General features: G+C 45.6%; 1 protein-coding gene across 1 annotated transcript; it reads right to left on the reverse strand.

Annotated features, from left to right (window-relative positions):
- Positions 1 to 307: 307 nt before the first annotated feature.
- LOC103733846 (PRAME family member 12-like) lies at positions 308 to 12,996 on the reverse strand. The gene is made up of 5 exons (XM_008832727.1): positions 12,710 to 12,996; positions 11,583 to 12,164; positions 10,381 to 10,734; positions 1,258 to 1,431; positions 308 to 608 (listed from the first exon to the last, which is right to left on the reverse strand). Exons 1-5 carry the CDS (start codon positions 12,994 to 12,996, stop codon positions 308 to 310), a joined length of 1,698 nt encoding a protein of 565 aa, XP_008830949.1.
- Between the last annotated feature and the right edge of the window lie 7,828 nt (positions 12,997 to 20,824).

Raw genomic sequence — 20,824 nt, forward strand, 5'->3', positions numbered from 1 at the left:
ACGGCCAGCACTGCACCCACTCTCACCTGAGGATGTTGTGCAGTTGTCCCTTAAGGAAGAAGACGTCATCTATATAAATCTCCCGCAGATTGTCCAGGTTTTGTAAATGAGCTGCATACCTACGGGGATACCACTTATTTTTCCATACAGTTGTATATATTTCCTGACTCACACCATGAAAGGAAAACTTCCGAAGGCTCCTCATCCTGCCCAGGTAAGGAACAAATACTTTCATGGTGTCTTGATGAAAAAAACTGTCCACCTCCAGCTCCTCGATGCTGTCAAGGCACACAACATGAAGAAACTCCTATATTCGGTATATGGAATCTGGTAAAATCTGCACCCTCCTGCAGCACAGCTGGATGACCTGTTTTCTCATCTTTACGCAGTCCAAGAGGTAGGCTTGGAAATCATTAAGTGGTCCATTTTTGAAGGTGATGCAGAGGTCTGCCAATATCTTCAAGGGCCTTGTTCCCATCCCGGAATCAGGGCTGTCTGTTTGCGCCTCACTAGGGAGTTCTGAGCAGGCGCGGGCTATGCATCCACACCCCATCTTCCAGATGTTCTCATCCCCGTTCTGCAGACTGAGCACGTGCAGTTTCCATTCTCTGTGGGAAAAACAAAAGTGTCTCACATTATAGGAAGGACCCCAACTCCAAAATGAGCTGGAATCCAGCTGTGGATGCCAGCTGCTCCCCATTTTCTGCTGTCTTACATTATTTATTCAATTTTAGAAAAGGTCTATTTATGGAGTCCAGTTTGTCCTTGAACTCCTCCAGCCTCTGCCTCTAGAGAGTGCTGTGATTTCAGACCTGGCCAGCACACCCTGCTTTCTGCCTTTTTCCCCTTCCCTTCCCTTTGAAACCCTGTCTGTTCCTCCTTCTGATGACTGGGAGGAGGCAGGGAAAGGCTTCTGAATCTGTGTCTGCATCAGTCCTCTGCGGTGTCCCGTGCTTGGGTGCACTTTCCCAGTTAGATTGGCGATGACCCAGACCTTCTAACCTCTTCACTGATACCATCCAAAGTCTTAGTCCCACCTTCTGTCCTCTTTATGATCTCAGTTCTCCCTTCCCTGGACTCCTGGACCTTCCCTCTAGGCTCCCTGGATTTCCCTTACCTGGAGCGATCCTTCATGGCAAGCAGCATATCAAGTCCTCCAGGATGGCTTGTAAAATTTCCAGATGGGGTGTCTTCATCAGTGACCCCAAGGGCAGGGAAGGGGATAGCCAGGCCTGTACCATTGACCTCAACACATGCCTGTGTCCCCCTTTGAAGGCCTCCACAAAGATTGGCAGGAAGAAGTCCACGGGCATGTCCTGCAGGGAGGAGGGGTCCAAGGCCTCATTCCTCTCAGCAGGCTCACACTTGCCAGTACCAGGAGTGTGGGTGGGGCCTGCAAACCCATGCTGAGGACTTTGCAGGTAACTTTTCCTGAGGGAGTAAACAGAAAAAGGCAGCCACTTAGCCAGGGTGAGAAACTCCTTTTCACTCATCCAAGGACCCTATCATACCCCAAGTCACTGCTCTCTTAACAGTGGAGACCTCCGCTTACCCTGCTGCTACAACAAAAACAACTTAGGAGCCACGTGTGTGGGCACAGCTGTAATCCCAGCACTTGGAAGGTGGAGGCAGGGGGACTTAGATTTCACCTTCATTCCCAGAACTGAAAAGCAAAACAACAACAACAACAAAAAACTACAGTCAACAAAACATACATCCGACTTTGGAGGCCCACACCTGCATTCCCAGCACCACAGATGGTGAGACAAGAGGATCACCATATGACACCAACCTGGGCTAAGAGTGCCTCAAAGTTCTGAATGAAATAAGGAAGCCCCAGTCCCAGCTGAGGAATTACTGGCAACTGATAGGTGTTGGGAAGGAGATGTCAGTCTTCTTTAAGGTGAATCTCTGTGAAGGGCAACCAGGCTCCAATGAATGCACACACTAAAGCGCATTTCTGGATACCAATCTGACTCCATTGGCCTTAAAAATATTTTTATCACAGAATAAATGAAATTGGGTGGGGGCAGTAAGTGGTGTGCAGATAGGGGAGCGGTTCAAATCTATGTTGTCTGTTAGCTGCAAAAAAGCTTTTTTCAAAATATAAAATGAGGGGCTAGAGAGATGGCTCAGTGGTTAAGAACAATTGCTGTCCCTGTAGAGGACCCGGGCTCTCATTTATGACAGCTGCTCATAGCTCAAGCTCCTGGGGATCCTGCCCATTCTTTTGGCCTTCACAGGCATGGCATGCACATGGTGCACTTATACACATGCAGGCAGAACCATGATATATGGTCAAGGCCAGTTAAAATTCTATAGGGACCTCCAAGCCAGCCTGGGCTGAAACCTTGTCTCAAAACACCAAAGAACTAGGGGATGGAGAGATGGCTCAGAGGTTAAGAGTACTGGCTGCTCTTGCAGAGGACCAGGGTTTGGTTTTCAGCACCCACTTGCATCTAGCAACCATCTCTAATTCCAGTTCTATGGGATCTGATGCCATCTTTTGACCTCCATGTGCACTGCATGACATGGGTGCACTTAACAACTCTGTTGTTAAGCTTTGACTAAAAACATGATAGGTCTAGGGATGGTAGCACAGGCCTGAAATCCCAACACTTCCAAAGTGGAGGCAGCAGGATCAGGAGTTGAAGGTTGGCCTTAAACAACTATCATGTTTGAGGTCAGTCTGGGGCTCATTGTAACCCTGACCTGGCAAACGCATTTGGAGTCAAAGTCACACTGTGGACCTGTAGATCTGAAGAGACAGAACCACAGTGTCTATGATATCCTGGGCCTATGGTGGGTGGGTGGGCGAGTGACTTATCAGATTCAGACATGGCAAGCAGGGCTGGCTGCCTCCCAGGAGATCCAGGTAGTGACCAGGGTCCAGGCTCTCTCCTTTCTCCTCCTAAGCTTCTCCCTTTTTAGTCCTCTTTTATACCACCAACGTCCAATCAGAAAGCAGGGTCTGGTAAGATTCCTGAATCTCCGCCCACTTTATCTTTATTGAGTTTAAGCTTTATTCCACTTGATTGAATTATGTAGGCTTTGGGAAGGGAAGATATACTGATAGTGTGGACCTCAAGGTCTCACTCAGCCAGGGCCTCAGCTTGGGCTTCCATCAGGACTGACTGTCAGGGTCCTGAGTGTTTGGGAGCAGGGGGAGATCCGAGATGCTACCAACATTAAAAGAGACAGCAACTGGTAAAAGGACCTTAGACTACATCAAAACATGAATAGCTAGGTGTGGTGGAACACACCTTTAATCCCAACACTTGGGAGGCAGAAGCTGGCAGATGGCTCAGTGAGTCAGAGGCTAGTAGGGTCTACAGGGATATTCAGTCTCAAAACAAACCAAAAAACCCACATAGGAATAAAGTTGAATGTGGTGGGCAGGCCTGTAATTCCTACCCTGTGGAGACTGAGACAGAAAACCAGACAAACATGGGAAGTCAGCCTGGCCTGCAGATTGAGTTCCAGGCTAATCAGGGCTAGCTAGTTAAAATGAATATAAAAAAGAAAAAACCAAACCAAACAAAACCAACATGTTCTAGATTTGAAAGTACTGAGAACAATCCTTGCTACAAGAAACCAAGGCAGGGGGATGTCCTTCCTGCCAGGAATTTAGCAGCTTCCTGAGAAACTAGATAGTTTGTCTCAAAATATAAAACCAAACATAAAGGATTACAAAAACACACACAGGCGAACAAGAAATCTTTCTGGAGATACTGTGCCTGTTGGTGCCTGCCTTTAATCCAACCATTCAGGAAAGCAGAAGCCAGCTGATCTCTGTGAGAGCAATACCATCCTGGTCAATACAGAGTTTCAGGCCAGCTGGGGGTACAGAGAGCAGTATGTCCAAACAAACAAATAAGCCAGGCATGGAGGCCTACGCCTTTAATCCCAGCACTGAGGTGGAAGAGGCAGGTGGATTTCTGTGAGTTCAAGGCCAGCGTGGTCTACATGGTAAGTTCCAGGACAGCTGGGGCTACAGGGAGACCCTGTCTCAAAAAGACAAAAAATAAAAATAAAAAAATAAAAACAGTGGATGGATGCTGCTGGGCGTGGTGGCGCACACCTTTAGTCCCAGCAGTCAGGAGGCAGAGGCAGGCGGATTCCTGTGAGTTCAAGGCCAGCCTGGTCTACATAGTGAGTTGCAGGACAGCTGGGACTACAGGGAGACCCTGTCTCAAAAAAAAACAAAAAAAAAGCAGTAATGCTGAAAAAAAGGGTTTTCTAGTTTTTTTTTCCAGCAGTCCTTTCCAGCCCTCCCTTCCTTTTAAGCCTAAATACCAGATGGAAGAAACAAAGAGCAACTAGCCATTGGTGTGTCTGCTCTCACTCCTCCACTTCTGCATGTATGGACTGCCAAGGCTTGTCAGTAGGGGAAATGCAAAAGCAGACATACTCCTGAAAGATTCTGCCCAAGGCAAGGACGGGGAGAAGCCAGGAAACATGCCACTTTGTCTGTTCAAAAGCTAGATCAAGAGGCACTAATTACCTCTCCATGCCAGAGGGTGAAAAACACTTAATAATAAAGCTGTTTATAGACACAGCAAAACAAAACAGGACTAAGAGAAACTTTGGCCAAGCAGGTTTGGACTTTTTTGAGAGTCTCACATAGCCCAGGCTGACCTTGAATCCCTCTAGTAGCTGTAGATGACACAGAGCTCCTGATCCTCCTGCTTCCACTTGACAAGTGCTGGGATAACAGGCAACAAAGAGCTTCCTTTCTTTTCTGACTTTACCTGTAACTGTCAGCAGACCCTGAGGAAGACAAGCTTTGCTCAAGGATTAAAAGCTATCAGAGACGCGAGATGAGTTTAAAGATTGGAAAGTGGTTGGGCACGGTGGCACATGCCTTTAATCCAGTACTAGGGAGGCAGAGACAGGCAGAACCAGGCCATACTGGTCTACACAGAGTTCTAGGCCAGCTGGGGATGTAGGGGGACCCTGCCTCAAAAAGACAAAAAATTATAAAATAAATTTTGCAAGTTTACCCAGAATCCACATTTGCTTCAGTACTTGAAAACAGGTTATATACTTAAGTGTATTGATGTAATAAAAGCAAAATAAACAAAAGCCAACAACAGTCATTTTCTTGGGCGTGGTGGTTCACACCTGTAATCCCAGCAATCTGAAAGTTGATGCAAGTTCATCAAGAGTTCAAGGCCAGCTCTGTCTACATAGCAAGTTCAAAGCCACCTTGGCCTACATTACTGTGACTCACACACACACAAACAAAAAACACCCACACCAATTTTCTGATCATTTCAATTCTCACAGGAAAAACATTTCAAAAACTAAAGTACTGGGCTGGTGAGACGGCACTGTGGGTAAAGGTACTTCCTGCCCAGCCTGAAAACCCATTTCATCCCAGGATCCACATGGTGGAAAGACTCCCCCAAGTTGTCCTCTGACCTCTACACATAAACCATGGCACACGTGCATCCAACACATACTCATTCAATAAATAAATATAATAAAAAGATTAAGCAAAAAATCCTAAAATGCTGTGGTTAAGCCTGTTATCCCTCAGAAGGGTGAGGCAAGAGAAATACAATGGTTTTGTTGTTGTTGTTGATGTTGCTAGATGTCTGTAATTCACTATGTAGTCCAGGCTGGCCTTGATCTCACAGAGATTCACCTGCTTCTGCATTCCAAGTACTGGAATTAAAGTTGTATCCCACTAACCCCAGTTAAGAGCAAGTTTGAGGCCGTCCTACAGGACAAAGCTTGATCCAGGCTCATAAACAAAATGAAACAAAATTTATTGACCACTCATCAAGTTTTCATTGTATCTTTCCTGGTTCCTATTAATATACAATAACTTTTAAAAGTGGTTGACATGGGACAGATGGGGGAACAAGGATTCAGCGACAGGATACAATGCAACTATTGTTTTTTTCAAATGTTTTATTTATAACTTAGTGTGGTAGTGCATGCCTTTAATCCTGGGAGGCAGAAGCAGGCTGGTCTCTGTGAGTTCAAGGCCAGCTTGGTCTACATTACAAGTTCCAGACCAGCTGGGGCTACAGGGAGACATATATACATATATTCATTAATTTAATTTTATGTGTATGAGTGCTATCCCGGAATGTATGTAAATGCACCCATGTCATACGATACCCATTGAGGTAAAAAGAGGGCTCTGTATCCCCTGGAACTGGTCTTACAGATTGTTGTTAGCCACCAAGTGGGTGTTGGGAATTGAACCTGGGTCCTCTGCAATAGTAGCCAGTGCTCTTAAATGTTTGGCCATTTTACCAGCCCCATCTAGTGCTACTGTTTGTTTTACACTATCAAAGCTTAAAAATAGGGCCTGGTGAAATTGCTCAGTGGTTAAGAACACTGGCTATTCTTGCAGAGGACCCAGATTTGAATCCAAGCACTCACATGGTGATTAACAACCATCTGTAACTCCAGTTCCGGGGGAATCCAATGCCCTCTTCTGACCTCCGATAGCATTGCATAGCATGGGTACAGTAACATATATGTAGGCAATACACTAGCACATATAAAATAAAAATAATAAATACAATACTAAAACAATAGCAACAATAAAATAATAAAATCCCTGATTTAAAACACACTGGACCAGGAGAGGTGATACATGCCTTTAGTCCCGGGACTCTGGAAGCAGAGGTAGGTAGATTTCCTTGAGAACTAAGCCTGCCTGGTCTACATAGGCAATTCTGGGGTTACTGGGGCTACAGGGAAACAGTGCTCCTCCCCCTCCACAAAGTAAATACATGGCTAGAATAATTCCGGGTTTTAACTTAGTGGTAATGGTTTTCCTTGTATATGAGAAAGATAATATTTTTCTTTTTCAGTTCATTGCTTTGGACAGTTTCCATCAAGCATGGCTATAAGCTAGGATGCCATTAAATCTTGGATACTCGGTCTCTGCTTCCAGAGTGGTTGGCTTTCAGGGGTGCACTGCTGGGCTCAGTTTTAAGTCGTTCTGAGATCTAACCCAGTAATTCATGCTTCTGATACAAGCAGTCTGCCAGCTAAGGTACAGCCCTGCCCAGTTTGCATGGGAAGGAGAAGCTGGAGACGTTGCTATGTAGTACTGCTTAGTTTAAAACTCATGATATAACCCAGGCTTGTAATAAAATCCTGGCTATCTTCTTGTCTAACTCACATATGAGAGGTATAGACACATTCACCAACCCAACGTCCCTGTTTTTTGTTTGTATTCTTTTTTTTGTCATGGAGTTTCTATCACTCTAGCCATCATAGAACTCACTATGTAGACCAGGCTAGCCTCCTCACAGACATCAGCAGTGGATGCCTCCCTAGTGCTGGAATTGCATGTCCCATGGCACTCTGCCTTACTGTTTTTAACATGATCAGACACTTGACTAAGTCCAGTTTATTTTTTCACTGCATCTTGTCTTGATGTACAATGCCCAGGTTATTGGAAAAAAACAGAAGATGTGGCTTAAACCCCATTCCTCTGCTGTTTTTTTTTTTCCTTTGGCTTCAGCCATTTGATGTGCCCACAGTGCCACCCAGTCTGAGTATCCTGGATTACCATCCTCTACAGTCCCCCAGACTTCATATTTGTGAGGGGTCTGCGCTGCTCAGCTTTCTTTGATACACCTGTGCATATGACCTAGTGATTGGTCCACACAAGTGAGATGTACCAGAAACCAGGCAAGAAAGAAGTCAAGACAATGTCAGAAGGGATTCACTTTATTTTGATATAAGTGGTCTTGGCCCTGACGCCTTCAGGCATCACAGGGTCCTGTGAACCTCAGTCACAGGACTCTCCTAATCATGAAACAGAAAGGAGGTTAATGATCAAAGGTGACACTAGAGACAGAGCACTGTAAAATGATAGAAGTGTGGCCCTTCCATGGAAAGAGGGACAAGGTCAAACTTAGATGCTGTCTCCTTTACTAAAAGGATAAATAACTGGGAATAGAGACCCTAGCAGAAGGTTCTCTCTCATGGGAGAGTGGAGATGGTTTGGAAGACAGAATCTACTGAGCTCAGCTCTAGGAGGCCAGACTAGATGAAGGTCATGGGGAACAGGCAGCTCATACATAGATCACCTCTGGTTTGACTTCTATCTCTTCTTGGAACGGATTATTTAAAAATACATATCTTTTAAATTTTTTTCATGTGTATAGATGTAAGTAGGTATTGCTCTGTGGGTATGTGCACTTGAGTATAGTAGTATATAGTAGTAGACAAGAGGATCTGGGACCCTAGAGCTTGAGTTACTAGAAGTTGTGAAACACCTGATATGGGTTCTAGAAGTCTGTCTTGGGTGTTCTGGTAGAGCAGGAAGCACTCTTATCTGACAAGCCATCATCTACCTATGTCTACTGTGTCCATTTGGAGCATCAAGGCTCCTGATTTAGTGCTATATTTCCTTCTGTGAAATATACCATGAATCACAGATCCCAAACTTTTTGCATATCTCCATGAGGACCTCAGAGAAGAGCCCCCACCTCCAGGCAGAATGACACAGGAAGAGGTGTGCATGACCAATGATGGAGCCTTGGATCGGTCAGAGCAACAGATCCCTCCCCTCCTGGTGACAGCAGGAGCCCTAGGCTGGGGCAGCGGTACTGCCTGGAGGATGCAGAAGCCACGGCCATGCAGACATCTCAGCTCTAGTCGCTCTTGAGCCCATCCCTGTGTCTTCAGTGTGCACTGACCCTATGGAAGTTCATTAAGGTTGCTTCACTCTGTTCCTGAAATGCCCTAGTCAAGGATCAGGCTTTACCTGAATGGAGACCCCTGAAGGAGCATTCCTTAGCCTCCTGGGGCTATGCTGGTCTGTCTTCCAACTTCTCACATTTCACACTGGTTCTTCTTTTCCTCACTCCCCTTTTCTGCTTCTCTACCACCCACTCTCTCTCTCTCTTTTTTTTCTCTCTCTCTATGTATGTATATATACCTCTCTATTCCCTAATTGGTATAATTCCACCAGACAGAGTCTAATATCCCAGAGGTCTCAGCCACATGATACAATGTCCCATAAAAAGAAGCATAAATAAATAAATAAAATCTTCTTATAACAAAGGAAATAACCAGCACCAATGGGATGCTGACTGGACATGTGGGACATAGCTCAGTAGCTAGGTTATTATACAGCAGGCACGATGCCCAACACTTGTGAGGTGGAGGCAGGATCAGCAGAAATTCAAGTTCATCTTTGGCTACACATGAACTTTGAGGCCAGGCAAGTGAGATGCTATCTGAATGCCCTCCATCTCCCAAAGCCCAGAAAAAAAGACAAGATCTGAGATTCAAAGAAATGGAAAACCTTAATGTTAGAATACAGGGGCTGGAGAGATGGCTCAGCAGCTAAGAACGCAGGTTGTTTTTGCAGAAGACCCGGGTTTGAATCCCAGCAACAACATGGCAACTAACAACTACCTATAACTCCAGTTCCAGGGGATCTGACAGCCTCTTCTGTCCTCTGTGGGCATTGGACGACATGGGTACACTTAGCTACACACAGGCAATACATTTGTCATTTGAAAAAAAATTAGAATACATGCTCCTAACTAAAACAACATTCAAATGTAGAACACCAAAATGATGAATTTGGGCTCAGAACTAAGAGATGCCTGAGTTGTGAATTAGTCTTGTGAAGCCCTGCAAGATGGGAAAGGGATAAGGGGCAGGAAGAGTCTCCTACTGTGTGGGGACTGGAAGTAAGAACACGTTACCCGCACACTGCCTTCCTCTTTCTCTTCCTGCTGCCTCCCCAGGCTTTGTCCAGGTCATGAGCACGGTGGAATTATTCAGTCTGATCTGTTCATGCTTCAAGATCTAATTCGATCTAGGCGAGTCCCTTCTGTAGGGTAGTTTACATGTTCCCCTCTCAACCCCAAGATCCACTTCCTCCCCACCTTCAAATCCCACCCTAAAACATAGATAAGCACTCTATGGCTACATGACCAGTTTGAAGCAGACCTGACTACAAGAAACCCTGTCTGAACAAAGAAGGAATTTCAGGCTCTGTGGGCAAGGCCCATTGCAGGCAAGCTGATGACCCGACTTGAGTCATTGGGACCCACATGGAAACAAGTGAAATCTTGATCGAGGCAGTATTTCTCTACATTCCCCAGGCTAGCCTTGAACTTGAGATATTTCTGCCTTAGTCAGATGGCAGGTAGGGGAGCCATCCTAATGGTCTCATATATTAGTTTCCAGGGTCCATTTGACTCTAGAGTATAACACTGCAAGTAAAAAGCATTCCAGAACTTGGGAGAGAGGCGGACCTTATGGTTTAGCTTTAGGTCCATCACTAGGTGCCTCAAACTAGAAGAGACATTGAGAAACTTTTCTTCATCAAACTCAAGCCAGTGCCCTTCCTCAAAACTCGAAGGCACAGGATACAACACCTGCCGTAACTGGCTCAATCTGGCAGTGTGGCACAGTAGCTTCTCCAGCAAAGGCAAGGACATGTGGTTCCCATAGAAACTGAGGGTGGTGAGATGGGAGCAGCCGTCCAGAGCAGGCAGGATGTGACTAATATGGAAATTATTGATTGAGCATAGGTCTAAGACCAGGGTCTCAAGTGTCCCTGCCACCTTCTCTAGCAGAGCTCGGAGGGGCTGCGGACTGAAGTCTGCCATGTTGATGTTGCTCAGAGTCAGGTGCTTCAGCTGACCCGTGCTTGGACACTCAGAAAGATGCTTCAAGTCTGATTCCAAAAGCGGGCTGGACTTCAAGGAGAGGGTCTGCAAGGGAGTGTGACTCCTAAAGAGAGAGCAGAGGGATTTCTGGTGAATAGAAGTAGTGATGGGGCACAGTGGAAAATGACCTCAGGGCAGGATATGACCTTGTAATTCAAGGTCATCCTGCCCTCATGAAGGTTACCACCCAGGCTCCTGCATGATGGAGACTGTTCAATCTAGTTATGTTATTCTAGGCTGACACCTGTCACCATCACAGTGAGACTCAGTCCCCAGCTCTGTAGCTCCTTTCATTACTGTCAGAAAACCACAGTGCTGGACAGAGGTCCGCTGGAGATACCCAGAAAGGGCTAACATGCAGTCCTGTCCCTAAGAAGCTCCTTCAGCACAGACCCTATCCTGTTCCCAGTCTTCACCCTGCCCCTAACCATTAACCCAGGAGTCAATAATGTTCCATCAACTCAGCCACTGTCTAGCCTCACAACAGTCTTTAACACATGGAGAATTGGAGGCAGGCTGCTATCTACATACCTGCAGACCAAGAGCTCAACAGGGAACCACGCTGGTTTGAGTTGTCCCCTCCCACAATGCCCTCTACTCTTTCTGCTTCTCCCCCCTAGTTTGGGCAGCAGTCCCTAAATGGGAAATGACAAACTTCCCTCACTAGGTCTCATCTCAATCTGCAGTCCCCACCTGGTGACCCTTTCCAGCTGTTCCCTCTGCCTTTACATGGGCAGCCGTGTATGACCTGCCTTAGGACTGCACAGTGGAGCTGACCATGCACACTTTCTGTGTCTCCCTCTCTGTCCCACCATTGCCTGCACCTGTCTCACAGAAGACTCTGCTCTCTAGATGTACTACAACCCAGGATGGCGTAGCTCTGTGCACGGCCAGCACTGCACCCGCTCTCACCTGAGGATGTTGTGCAGCTGTCCTTTAAGGAAGAAGACGTCATCTATATAAATCTCCCGCAGATTGTCCAGCTTTCGTAGATGAACTGCATACATATGGGAATACCACCTATTTTGCCATACAGATGTATATATCTCCGGACTCATACCATCAAAGGAAAACTTCTGAAGTTTGCTCATCCTGCCCAGGTAAGGAGCAAATATTTTCATGGTGTTTTGATGAAAAAAACTGTACACGTCCAGTTCCTCAATGCTGTCCAGTTGTACAACATGCATAAATGTCAGTATTTTGTACATGGAATCTGACAAAATCTGCAGCCTCCTGCAGCACAGCTGGACGACCCGTTTCCTCATCTTCACCCAGTCCAAGAGATAGATTTGCAAATCGTTAAGAAGTCCACGTTTGAAGGTGATGCAAAGGTCTGCAAATATCCTGAAGGGCCTTGGTCCCATCCCAGAACTAGGACTGCCTGTTTGTAACTCACTAGGGAGCTCTGAGCAGGCGCGGGCTATGCGTCCACACCCCATCTTCCAGATGTTCTCATCCCTGTTCTGAAAACTAAGCACTTGCAGTTCCCACCCTCTGTGGAGAAAAAAGCAAATGTATCTCAAATTATGGAAGGACCCCAACCCCAAAACGAGATTAATTGCAGCTTCTGGATACCACCTTCTCCCAATTTTCTGCTCTGTCTTACTTTTATTTATTTATTCAATTACTTAAAATTATTTTGAGAAAAAATATCTCTTTATGTAGTTCAGTTTGGCATGAACTCCAGCTCCTCCAGCATCTGCCTCTAGAGAGTGCTGTGATTACAGACCTGGTCAGCACACCCTGCTTTCTGTCTTCCTTTTCTCTACACCCTTCCCCTTGAAACCCAGTCTGGTCCTCCTTCTGATGAGTGGGAGGAGGCAAGGAAAGGCTCCTAAGGCTGTGTCTTCCTCTGTCCTCAACAGTCTCCCATGCTTGGATGCACTGTCCCAGTTAAATTGGGGATGACCCAGACCTTCTAGACCTCTTCACTGACACCATCCAAATTCTTAGTTCCACCTCTTCTACTCTCTATGATCTCAGCTCTCCCTTCCCTGGACTCCTGGTCCTGCCCTCTAGGCTCCCTGGGTCTCCCTTACCTGGGGCGATTCTTTATGGCAAGCAGCGTATCAAGCCCATCTAGGATGCCTTGCAAGGTTTCCAGATGGGGTGTCTTCATCAGTGACCCCAAGGGCAGGGAAGGGAATGGCCAGGCCTGTACCATTGACCTCAACTCATGCCTGTGTCCCCCTTTGAAAGCCTCCACAAAGACTGGTAGGAAGAAGTCCATGGGCAGGTCCTGCAGGGTGGAGGGGTCCAAGGCCTTATTCTTCAGCAGACTCCGACTTGCCAGCTCCAGGAGTGTGGGTGGGGTCTGCAAACTCATGCTGAGACCTTTGCAGGGAACTTTTCCTGAGGGAGTACATAGAAAGACAGCCTTTCAGCCAGGGTGAGAAACTCCTTTTCACTCATCCAAGGACCCAATCACACCTCAAGTCACTGCTCTGTCAATAACAGAGACCTCAGTTTACCCTGCTGCACCATGAAGTTGGCAGCCACAAAGCTGGAGTTCTAGAACAGCAGCAGCAAAAAGAGGCTTGATCAAGCACACACATGGGTTCCAGGTCACCATCGTCCCATCTGATTCCTGTCACTGCTCCTCCAAACCCCATTGGGAATGGGCACCCAGGACCTGAATGGAAAATATCTTGTCTTCACTCAAGGCCCTCAAATGAAGCATTGGAAATGTGGTGTTCCACCCTCCGAACATTACCGGTGCAACTTTAATCCTGGCTGGGACAGTCAGAGGAGACTCTGAAAGGGATGCCATTCACTTATATCTTTGGGAACCACTGTTGATTTTCATGGCCTTTAATCCCAGCTCTCTGGAAGCAGAGGCAGGCAGATCTTCGTGAGTCTGAGGCTAGCTTAGTCTGTACAGCAAGGTTTTTTTGCAGCCAGGGCTACATAGTAATATCCTATAAAGAAAACAACAAAAGAAGCTTCTTTGATTAGTGGTGACTGGGATGTTACTAAGTACCATAACTGGTCACACACAGACATTGTCTGTGAATTGCCCAGGCCTAAGTGACACATCTATAATGCAACTTCTATGCCTAAGGCTCACACAACATAGAACAGGGGTAAAGCCACTAATGAATCTTTCAATTCTCATTCATGAAGCTCCCTTCATGCAACAGAGGGCCAGGAACAGAAAAGGTCACAAATGAAAAAACCGTGAAGGTCAGGAGTCGGCTGAATGGTCTTGGACACGACTCCTATATGAAACTTCACCCACCCAGGACTCAGGGACCATTGCAGAAGAGGCGGGGCAGAAAGATTGTAAGAGCCAGGGAGAGGTGCATGACCACATGGAAATACAGTCCTACAAGCTCCTCGGATCCTGCCCGTATGAATCTATAGCAATGGTGTTGGCACGCACAGGACCCATGCAAACTCAAGCAGACAAAAACAGCATAGAACTGGGGGAATAGACAGCAGACCCCAATCTTAGTTTTAGAAATATTGGCAACTGATTACTCCTAAGTGAGGAAGAGCTGATCTTCCTAAAGCGAGGTAGATAAGCTAACTAGACCTCAGTTGATAAACTTTCACTGAGTAATGTGTGAGGATACTAACTTGATACAATAGGCCTTAACACAAATGACAGAATGTATGAATCCAGTGGTGGGGGAGGCTATGGGAGGGTGCCAGTGGGGAAGGCGGTATACAGATGATTAAAATTGATTGAGATGGAAAACACTTTTTTTAAAAAAAAAAACAAAACAAAAATCAAGAAAACAACAAAAACAACTTAGGAGCCAGATGTGTGGGCACAGCTGTAATCCCAGCACTTGGAAGGTGGAGGCAGGGGGACTTAGATTTCACCTTCATTCCCAGAACGGAAAAATACAAGAGACAACAAAATTCTCATCAGAGTTTGAAGGCCCACACCTGCATTCCCAGCACCGGAGATGGAGAGACAAGAGGATCATAACTTTGATGCCAGCGTGGGCTAAGCAGTAAGACTGCCTCAAAGTTCTAAAATAAAGAAATCCCTATGCTAGCTGAGGGATGATTTATGCTGATTGCTGTTGGGAGGGGGAGTCCGTCTACTGTAAGGATGAGCCTCTGTGTACGTTTATCAGGGGCCGGTGACTCCACACACACTCAAGTGCATTCGGGTACACAAATTTGTCTCCATTCGCCTTAAAAATACATTTAATAGAGTAAATCAATTTTGAGGGGACTGTTAATGAGGAAAATGGGAACAGGAGGCTGCCAAGGCGGTAGAGGAAGAAGAGGAAGAAGTTGGGGAAGAAGAGGAGGAGGAGGAAGGTAATGGAGAGGAAGAGGGTGCAGATGAAGATGATGAGGATGAGGATGTAGATACCAAGAAGCAGAAGACCGATGAGGATGACTAGACAGCAAAAAGGGAAAGTTAAACCTAAAAGGCCGCCGTGACCCATTCACCCTCCACTTCCGGTCTCAGTATCTAACCGTGGTTACCTTTGCCTAGAGAGGCAGGCCTGCCTGCCCACAGCGGGCAATGCCGCCCCAGATGACACGCCCTCTCCACCACCCCACCGAAACCACAACGCGAATTTGCATCAGGGGAGGAAAAAAAAACCAAAACTTTGCCCTGCTTTTTTTCTTAGAAGTACTTTTGGATTTTTTGAGACAGGGTCTCCCTGTAGCCGCAGCTGTCCTAGAGCTATGTAGACCCGGCTGGCCTCGAACTCAGAGATGCGCCTGCCTCTGCCTCCCAAGTGCTGGGATTAAAGGGGATTAAAGGTGTGAACCACCACGCCCGGCTTTCTTAAAAGTACTTTAAAAGGAAAATTTGCTTGTGTTTTTTATTTACATTTTATATTTTTGTACTTATTGTTAGGGGTCAGCCATTTTTGATAGCGGGTGACCAAAATCAGCCTTTGGAGGGTTCTCTGTCCTGCTTCCGACATTACTTAGGGTGTGACCATGTTCATTATAATCTCAAAGGAGAAAAAAAACCTTGTATATATATATTAAAAAACAAACCAAAAACAACAACAAAACAATCCAATCTTATTCCGAGCATTCCAGTACCTTTTTTGTGTATGTACCTAGTTCTACTATAAGTAGTTGGTATGTATGAAATGGTTAAAAAGGCCAAAAATATCAGGACTCAGGAAGCAGAGGCAGGCGGATCTCTGTGAGTTCAAGGCCAGCCTGGTCTACAAAGAGAGTTCCAGGCCAGCGAGGGCTACAGAGAGCCAGTCTCAAAAACAAAAAGGCCCAAAATGAAAGGTTTTTATTGCCTCTTATTTTGCCTTTGAAGTTGCTGTTTATTTTTTTGGCCTGTTTGATGTATGTGTGAAACAGTATCCAACAATAAACTGGAATTTTATTTTGCTGCGTTGTTCTAACAAAAACAACAAAAAAAGCAAAAGTGAAGGAGTTAGAGATCTACCTCAGTAGTACGTGGATGTGGTAGGCTCCGGCTTCACCTCAGTAGTACGTGGATGTGGTAGGCTCCGGCTTCACCTCAGTAGTACGTGGATGTGGTAGGCTCCGGCTTCACCTCAGTAGTACCTGGATGTGGTAGGCTCCGGCTTCACCTCAGTTGTATGCAAATGTGGTAGGCTCTGGCTTCAAATCTCAGTACTATGGAAACAAGGAAAAGCAAGAAAAATTCGATCAACATTTTCCCACAGATTCTGGAAAGTGCTGCTTTCATGGGAACCCTGACCTGGAGCCCAATCAGGTTTAGATCCCCATGGACGACTCTTAACACCAGATGTGATCACTTGCTTCTGGGGGAATAAGCAACTGATATCTAGGACCCCAAATCCAGACTCCATGAAAAAGGGAACCTTGCGTACTAGAAACGGTAGATTGTGTCAGGATGACCACAAAACAGAAAAATAAATAGAAAATAAAACGTGGGTAACGAAACTCAGGACCACCATGAAGGCTGAGGCAGGAAAACCGCCCTGTCGAGACCAGGGTCTGCTACAGAGACAGAATATAACGAAAGTATAAAGAAAAAACAAAAACAAAACAATCCATCCAGTCAACCAAATCATATATCAGTGATACAGCTTTATAAAAAAACAAAGCAATGTACTTGGGTGCAAAATAGTGAACAGAAGGCTTTTTTTTTTTTCAGGCTGGGAATTGGAAGTAGGATCTCCTGTGGCCGTACTTGCCCTGAACTGACACTAGGTGGCTATGACCTAGAACTGATCATCTTCCTTCTCCTCCTGAGTGTTAGGGTTATAGGCCTGGATTTCAACAGCTGGTTTTATGCTGCGCTGTGAGTCTAAGCAGGACTTCACGTAGACTATCAAGCACATTCAGTAGCTGGTGAATGGAGCTGCATCCCCAATTCACTGTTTTTTTTTTCTCTTTTTTCAGTCACTAGACACCTATGCTTAATCCCCATCTATTTCTTCAGGCTCTGTTGCTACCGAGCCAGGCTTTCTGTATAGCTGAAGCTGGCCTTCATTCTGGGTTCTTCTGCTCAGCTGATGCTGGAATTATAAATATGCACCATGTGCCCAGTGTCAGCTCTGTTGTTAACCTGACTAAAAATGTCATAAAGCCAGGGGTGGTGGTGCAGGCCTGAAATCCCATCAGTTCCAAGGCAGAGGCAGCAGGATCAGGAGTTGGAAGGCCAGCCTTAGACACCCAATAAGTTTGAGGCAAGTTTGGGGCTTATTGTAACCCTGTTTCTAAAAACCTGATTAAAAGCGTTAGGACTACTGCTTGTTCTCGCAGAAGACCTGGGTTTGAATCCCAGCACCCACATGGCAGCTAACAACTGTCCATAACTCCAGTCCCAGGGGACACGACAGCCTCTTCTAACCTCCTCGGACATGGCATGAACGCCGAGTGCACTTAGATACATGCAGGCAATACACGCATACACATGAAATAAAAATAGTAAATAAAGACTTTTTTAAAAAAAGAGTGTTAGGACTGAAAGGAAAAGTTCGTTTGGAGTCAAAGTCACAGTGTGGATCTGTAGATCTGAAGAGACAGAAAGAACCTGCATTCTCTGTGGCATCCTGGACCCAATGTCACCACTGAGTCTGGTAAAGGTGGGTGGGATTTCATATGAAGAAGAGTGACTTACCTGACCCAGAAGTGGCAAGCAGGGCTGGCTGATTCCAAACAGGAGATCCAGGCAGTGACTCCAGGCTCCAGGACTGACTCTTTCCTTTCTCTTCCTGAACTTTTCTTGGTCTTTTTGAGGCCGAATCTCCCTGTAGCCCCGGCTGTCCTGGAACTCGCTCTGTAGACCAGGCTGGCCTTGAACTCACAGAGATTCACCTGCCTCTGCCTCCCGAGTGCTGGGACTAAAAGTGTGCTCCACCTCCTGTGGCTTCTTCTCCTAGACTTCTATTGACCTTTCTACTAAGGGTCCCTTTCTAACCACCAGCGTCCAATCAGAAAGCAGGGTCTGGTAAGATTCCTGAACCTCCGCCCACTTTATCCTGTTTGGGTTTCAGCTTTATCTCATTTCATTGAATTACGTGTGTTTAGGGAAGGGAGGACACAGTGCCAGAGACCCCATCATTTGGGGCCTGTGCTTGAGCTTACCTGTCAGGGTCCTGAGTGCAAGGGGGTGGCGGGCGGGGGAGTGGATCTAAGATGCTATGAACATTAGAAAAGACAGCAACTGGATGTGTCAAAGTAAAATGACCTTAGACAACATCAAAACAGGAATCCGTAGTGAACCACACCTTTAATCCCAGCACTGAAGACCCTGTCTCGAAACAGAGCAAGAAAACCATGACTAGAACTGGGTGTGGAAGGCATGCCTGTCCTCCCTACCCTGTGGCAATAGAGTCAGAGGACTGAACATAAATGTGAACCCAGCCTGATTTGCATAGTGAGTTCCAGACTAATCAGGGCTAGCTAGTTAAAATAAATATGAAACAAAGATAAAGAAACACGTGAATATGTTCTAGATTTGAATGTACTCACCAAGGTGTAAGAAAAGAGTAGCTCTAGTTACAAGAAGTTGAGGCAGGAGGATGTCCATTGTGCCTGGAATTTAGCACCTTCCCGAGAAACATAGATAATCTGTCTCAAAATGTAAAACCCAGAGTAAAGGATTATAAAATGAAAGACAGGCTAGCAGTAAATCTTTGTGGAGACAGTGGTCTAAGCCGTGCCTGTTGGCGCCTGCCTTTAATTCCAACTCTCAGGAGGCAGAGGCGGGTTGATCTCTGTGAGATCAGTACCACCATGGTCAATAAAGTTCCTAGCCAGCTGGGGTTACAGAGAGACATTGTCTCAAAATAAATAAATAATAAATAAATAAATAAATAAATAAATAAATAAATAAATAAATGAAGGAAGGAAGGAAGGAAGGAAGGAAAGAAATAAAATAAAAGACCCTTAGGTAGGCCTGTTTGCTGCAGTTCTTGGATTGTCTGAATATTAGCCTCTATTCTGGTTAATTCCCAAATAGAGGCTTATTCAGGAATCCTTTCCTGGGTCTATGTTTGTTTTTTTTTAACACTACTGCCTAAGTTTTCGTCTAGCAGTTTTAGAGTTTCAGGTATCACACTGAAGTCTCTGATACATTTCAAGTTGACGAGGGAGGGAGGGAGAAGAAACAAGAAAGAGAGAAGGCAAGGTTTGGGGAAGATAGCAAAAAGTTTCAATGAGAATTTGGACAATTTTCTGGAGTATGTTCTCCTTCCTTCATGTGAGTCCAAAAGATTGATCTCAGGTCATTAGGTTTTGCTACAGCTGCCTTTACTCACTGAGCCATCTTGTTAGTTCATTAAAGTTTTCTTTATATAGTCCTGGCTTTGAAATTTGCTATGTAGACTAGGCTAGTCCTCAAATCACAACGATCTGCCTGCCTCTGTCTCCCAAGTGCTGGGATTAAATGAGTGTTACCACAACTGTAACTGAGTCAGCCCCTGGAATGTGGTGGAGTTCTAGGACAGCTGGAATTACAGTGAGTTTTTAATTATGATTCATTATGATTCATGATTCACTGGGGGTGGGCAAGCCTGTGCTGTAGAGCACATGTGGAGTCAGAGGACAAGCCTATGGAGCTGGCTCTCTCCTTCCACCCAGAGGGATCCAGGAATCTAACTCAAGTCATCAGGTACAATAGCCTCTACATACAGAATCATCATATAGTTTCTTTCTATTTTATTTTATCACAAAACTGGACGTGGTGGGAAAGGACTCTAGTTCCAGATAGGTAGACTTAGGGAGTGGCCCATCACTTGAACACACAAATTGAGTCCGGGCAACACTGTGAACCCCTGTCTGAAACACATAAAGCATAAATAATAAATAAATAAATAAATAAATAAATAAATAAATAAATAAATATTTTCTAGCCCAACATTATAAACATAGTCTTTGTACACAGTGTTCTATTAGCCTGGGGTAGATTGCTTGTCTAGCATGAAGAAAACCCTGGGTTCCAACTTCAGCCCTATATAAAAGCTGAGATGCCTGGCAGATTGACCAGGTTACAAGGGTTGGACCTATACCCAAGAACATTTAGGGTACAGAGATTAAACTTGATGGGCTTTTGAAGGAGAAAGTAATGTCAGAGGACATTGGGTTGGGGAGGATGATAAGGAAGGGTGGAGATGAGGGGGGGAGTGGAATATGATTACATCATTGTATAAACATGCCTTTAATCCCAGCACTTGGGAGGCAGAGGCAGGCAGATCTCTGTGAGTTCAAGGCCAGCCTGGTCTATAGAGCGAGTTCCAGGCCAGCTGGGGCTACAGAGAGACCCTAATCTCGAAAAAGAACCCCCCTCCATAAAAAGAAAAAGAAAAAGAAAAATCCAAGCAGGACATGGAGGCATGCTTATTTAATCCCAGCACTTGGGGGTTCAGCAGTTAGGAGCAATATTCTTCCAGAGGATCTTGGTTTGATTGCCTATACCCACATGGTGGTTCATAACAATCTGCAACTCCAGTTCTAGGGTACTAGGAATGCAGGCCGTATACACACAAACACAGGGGCAAAACACTCATGCACATTAAATATAAATAAATCAATCATTTAGGTAGGACATTGCTGAAGGGTAGTTCACCTGAGGCCCATCCCAATGCTTCTCTGGACCTGACCTGAGGAGCTCGGACCCTGAAGCAAGCTTCAGGCCAGCCAGAACTGGAGAGCCAGAGCCTGTCTCCAAATACAAGTCTGGCCTGGGCCCCATGATGATCTGGCTCCACAAGACC

Source organism: Nannospalax galili, unplaced genomic scaffold, assembly GCF_000622305.1.
Source record: "Nannospalax galili isolate Female #2095 unplaced genomic scaffold, S.galili_v1.0 scaffold1156, whole genome shotgun sequence".
In the NCBI taxonomy this organism is placed as follows: domain Eukaryota; kingdom Metazoa; phylum Chordata; class Mammalia; order Rodentia; family Spalacidae; genus Nannospalax; species Nannospalax galili.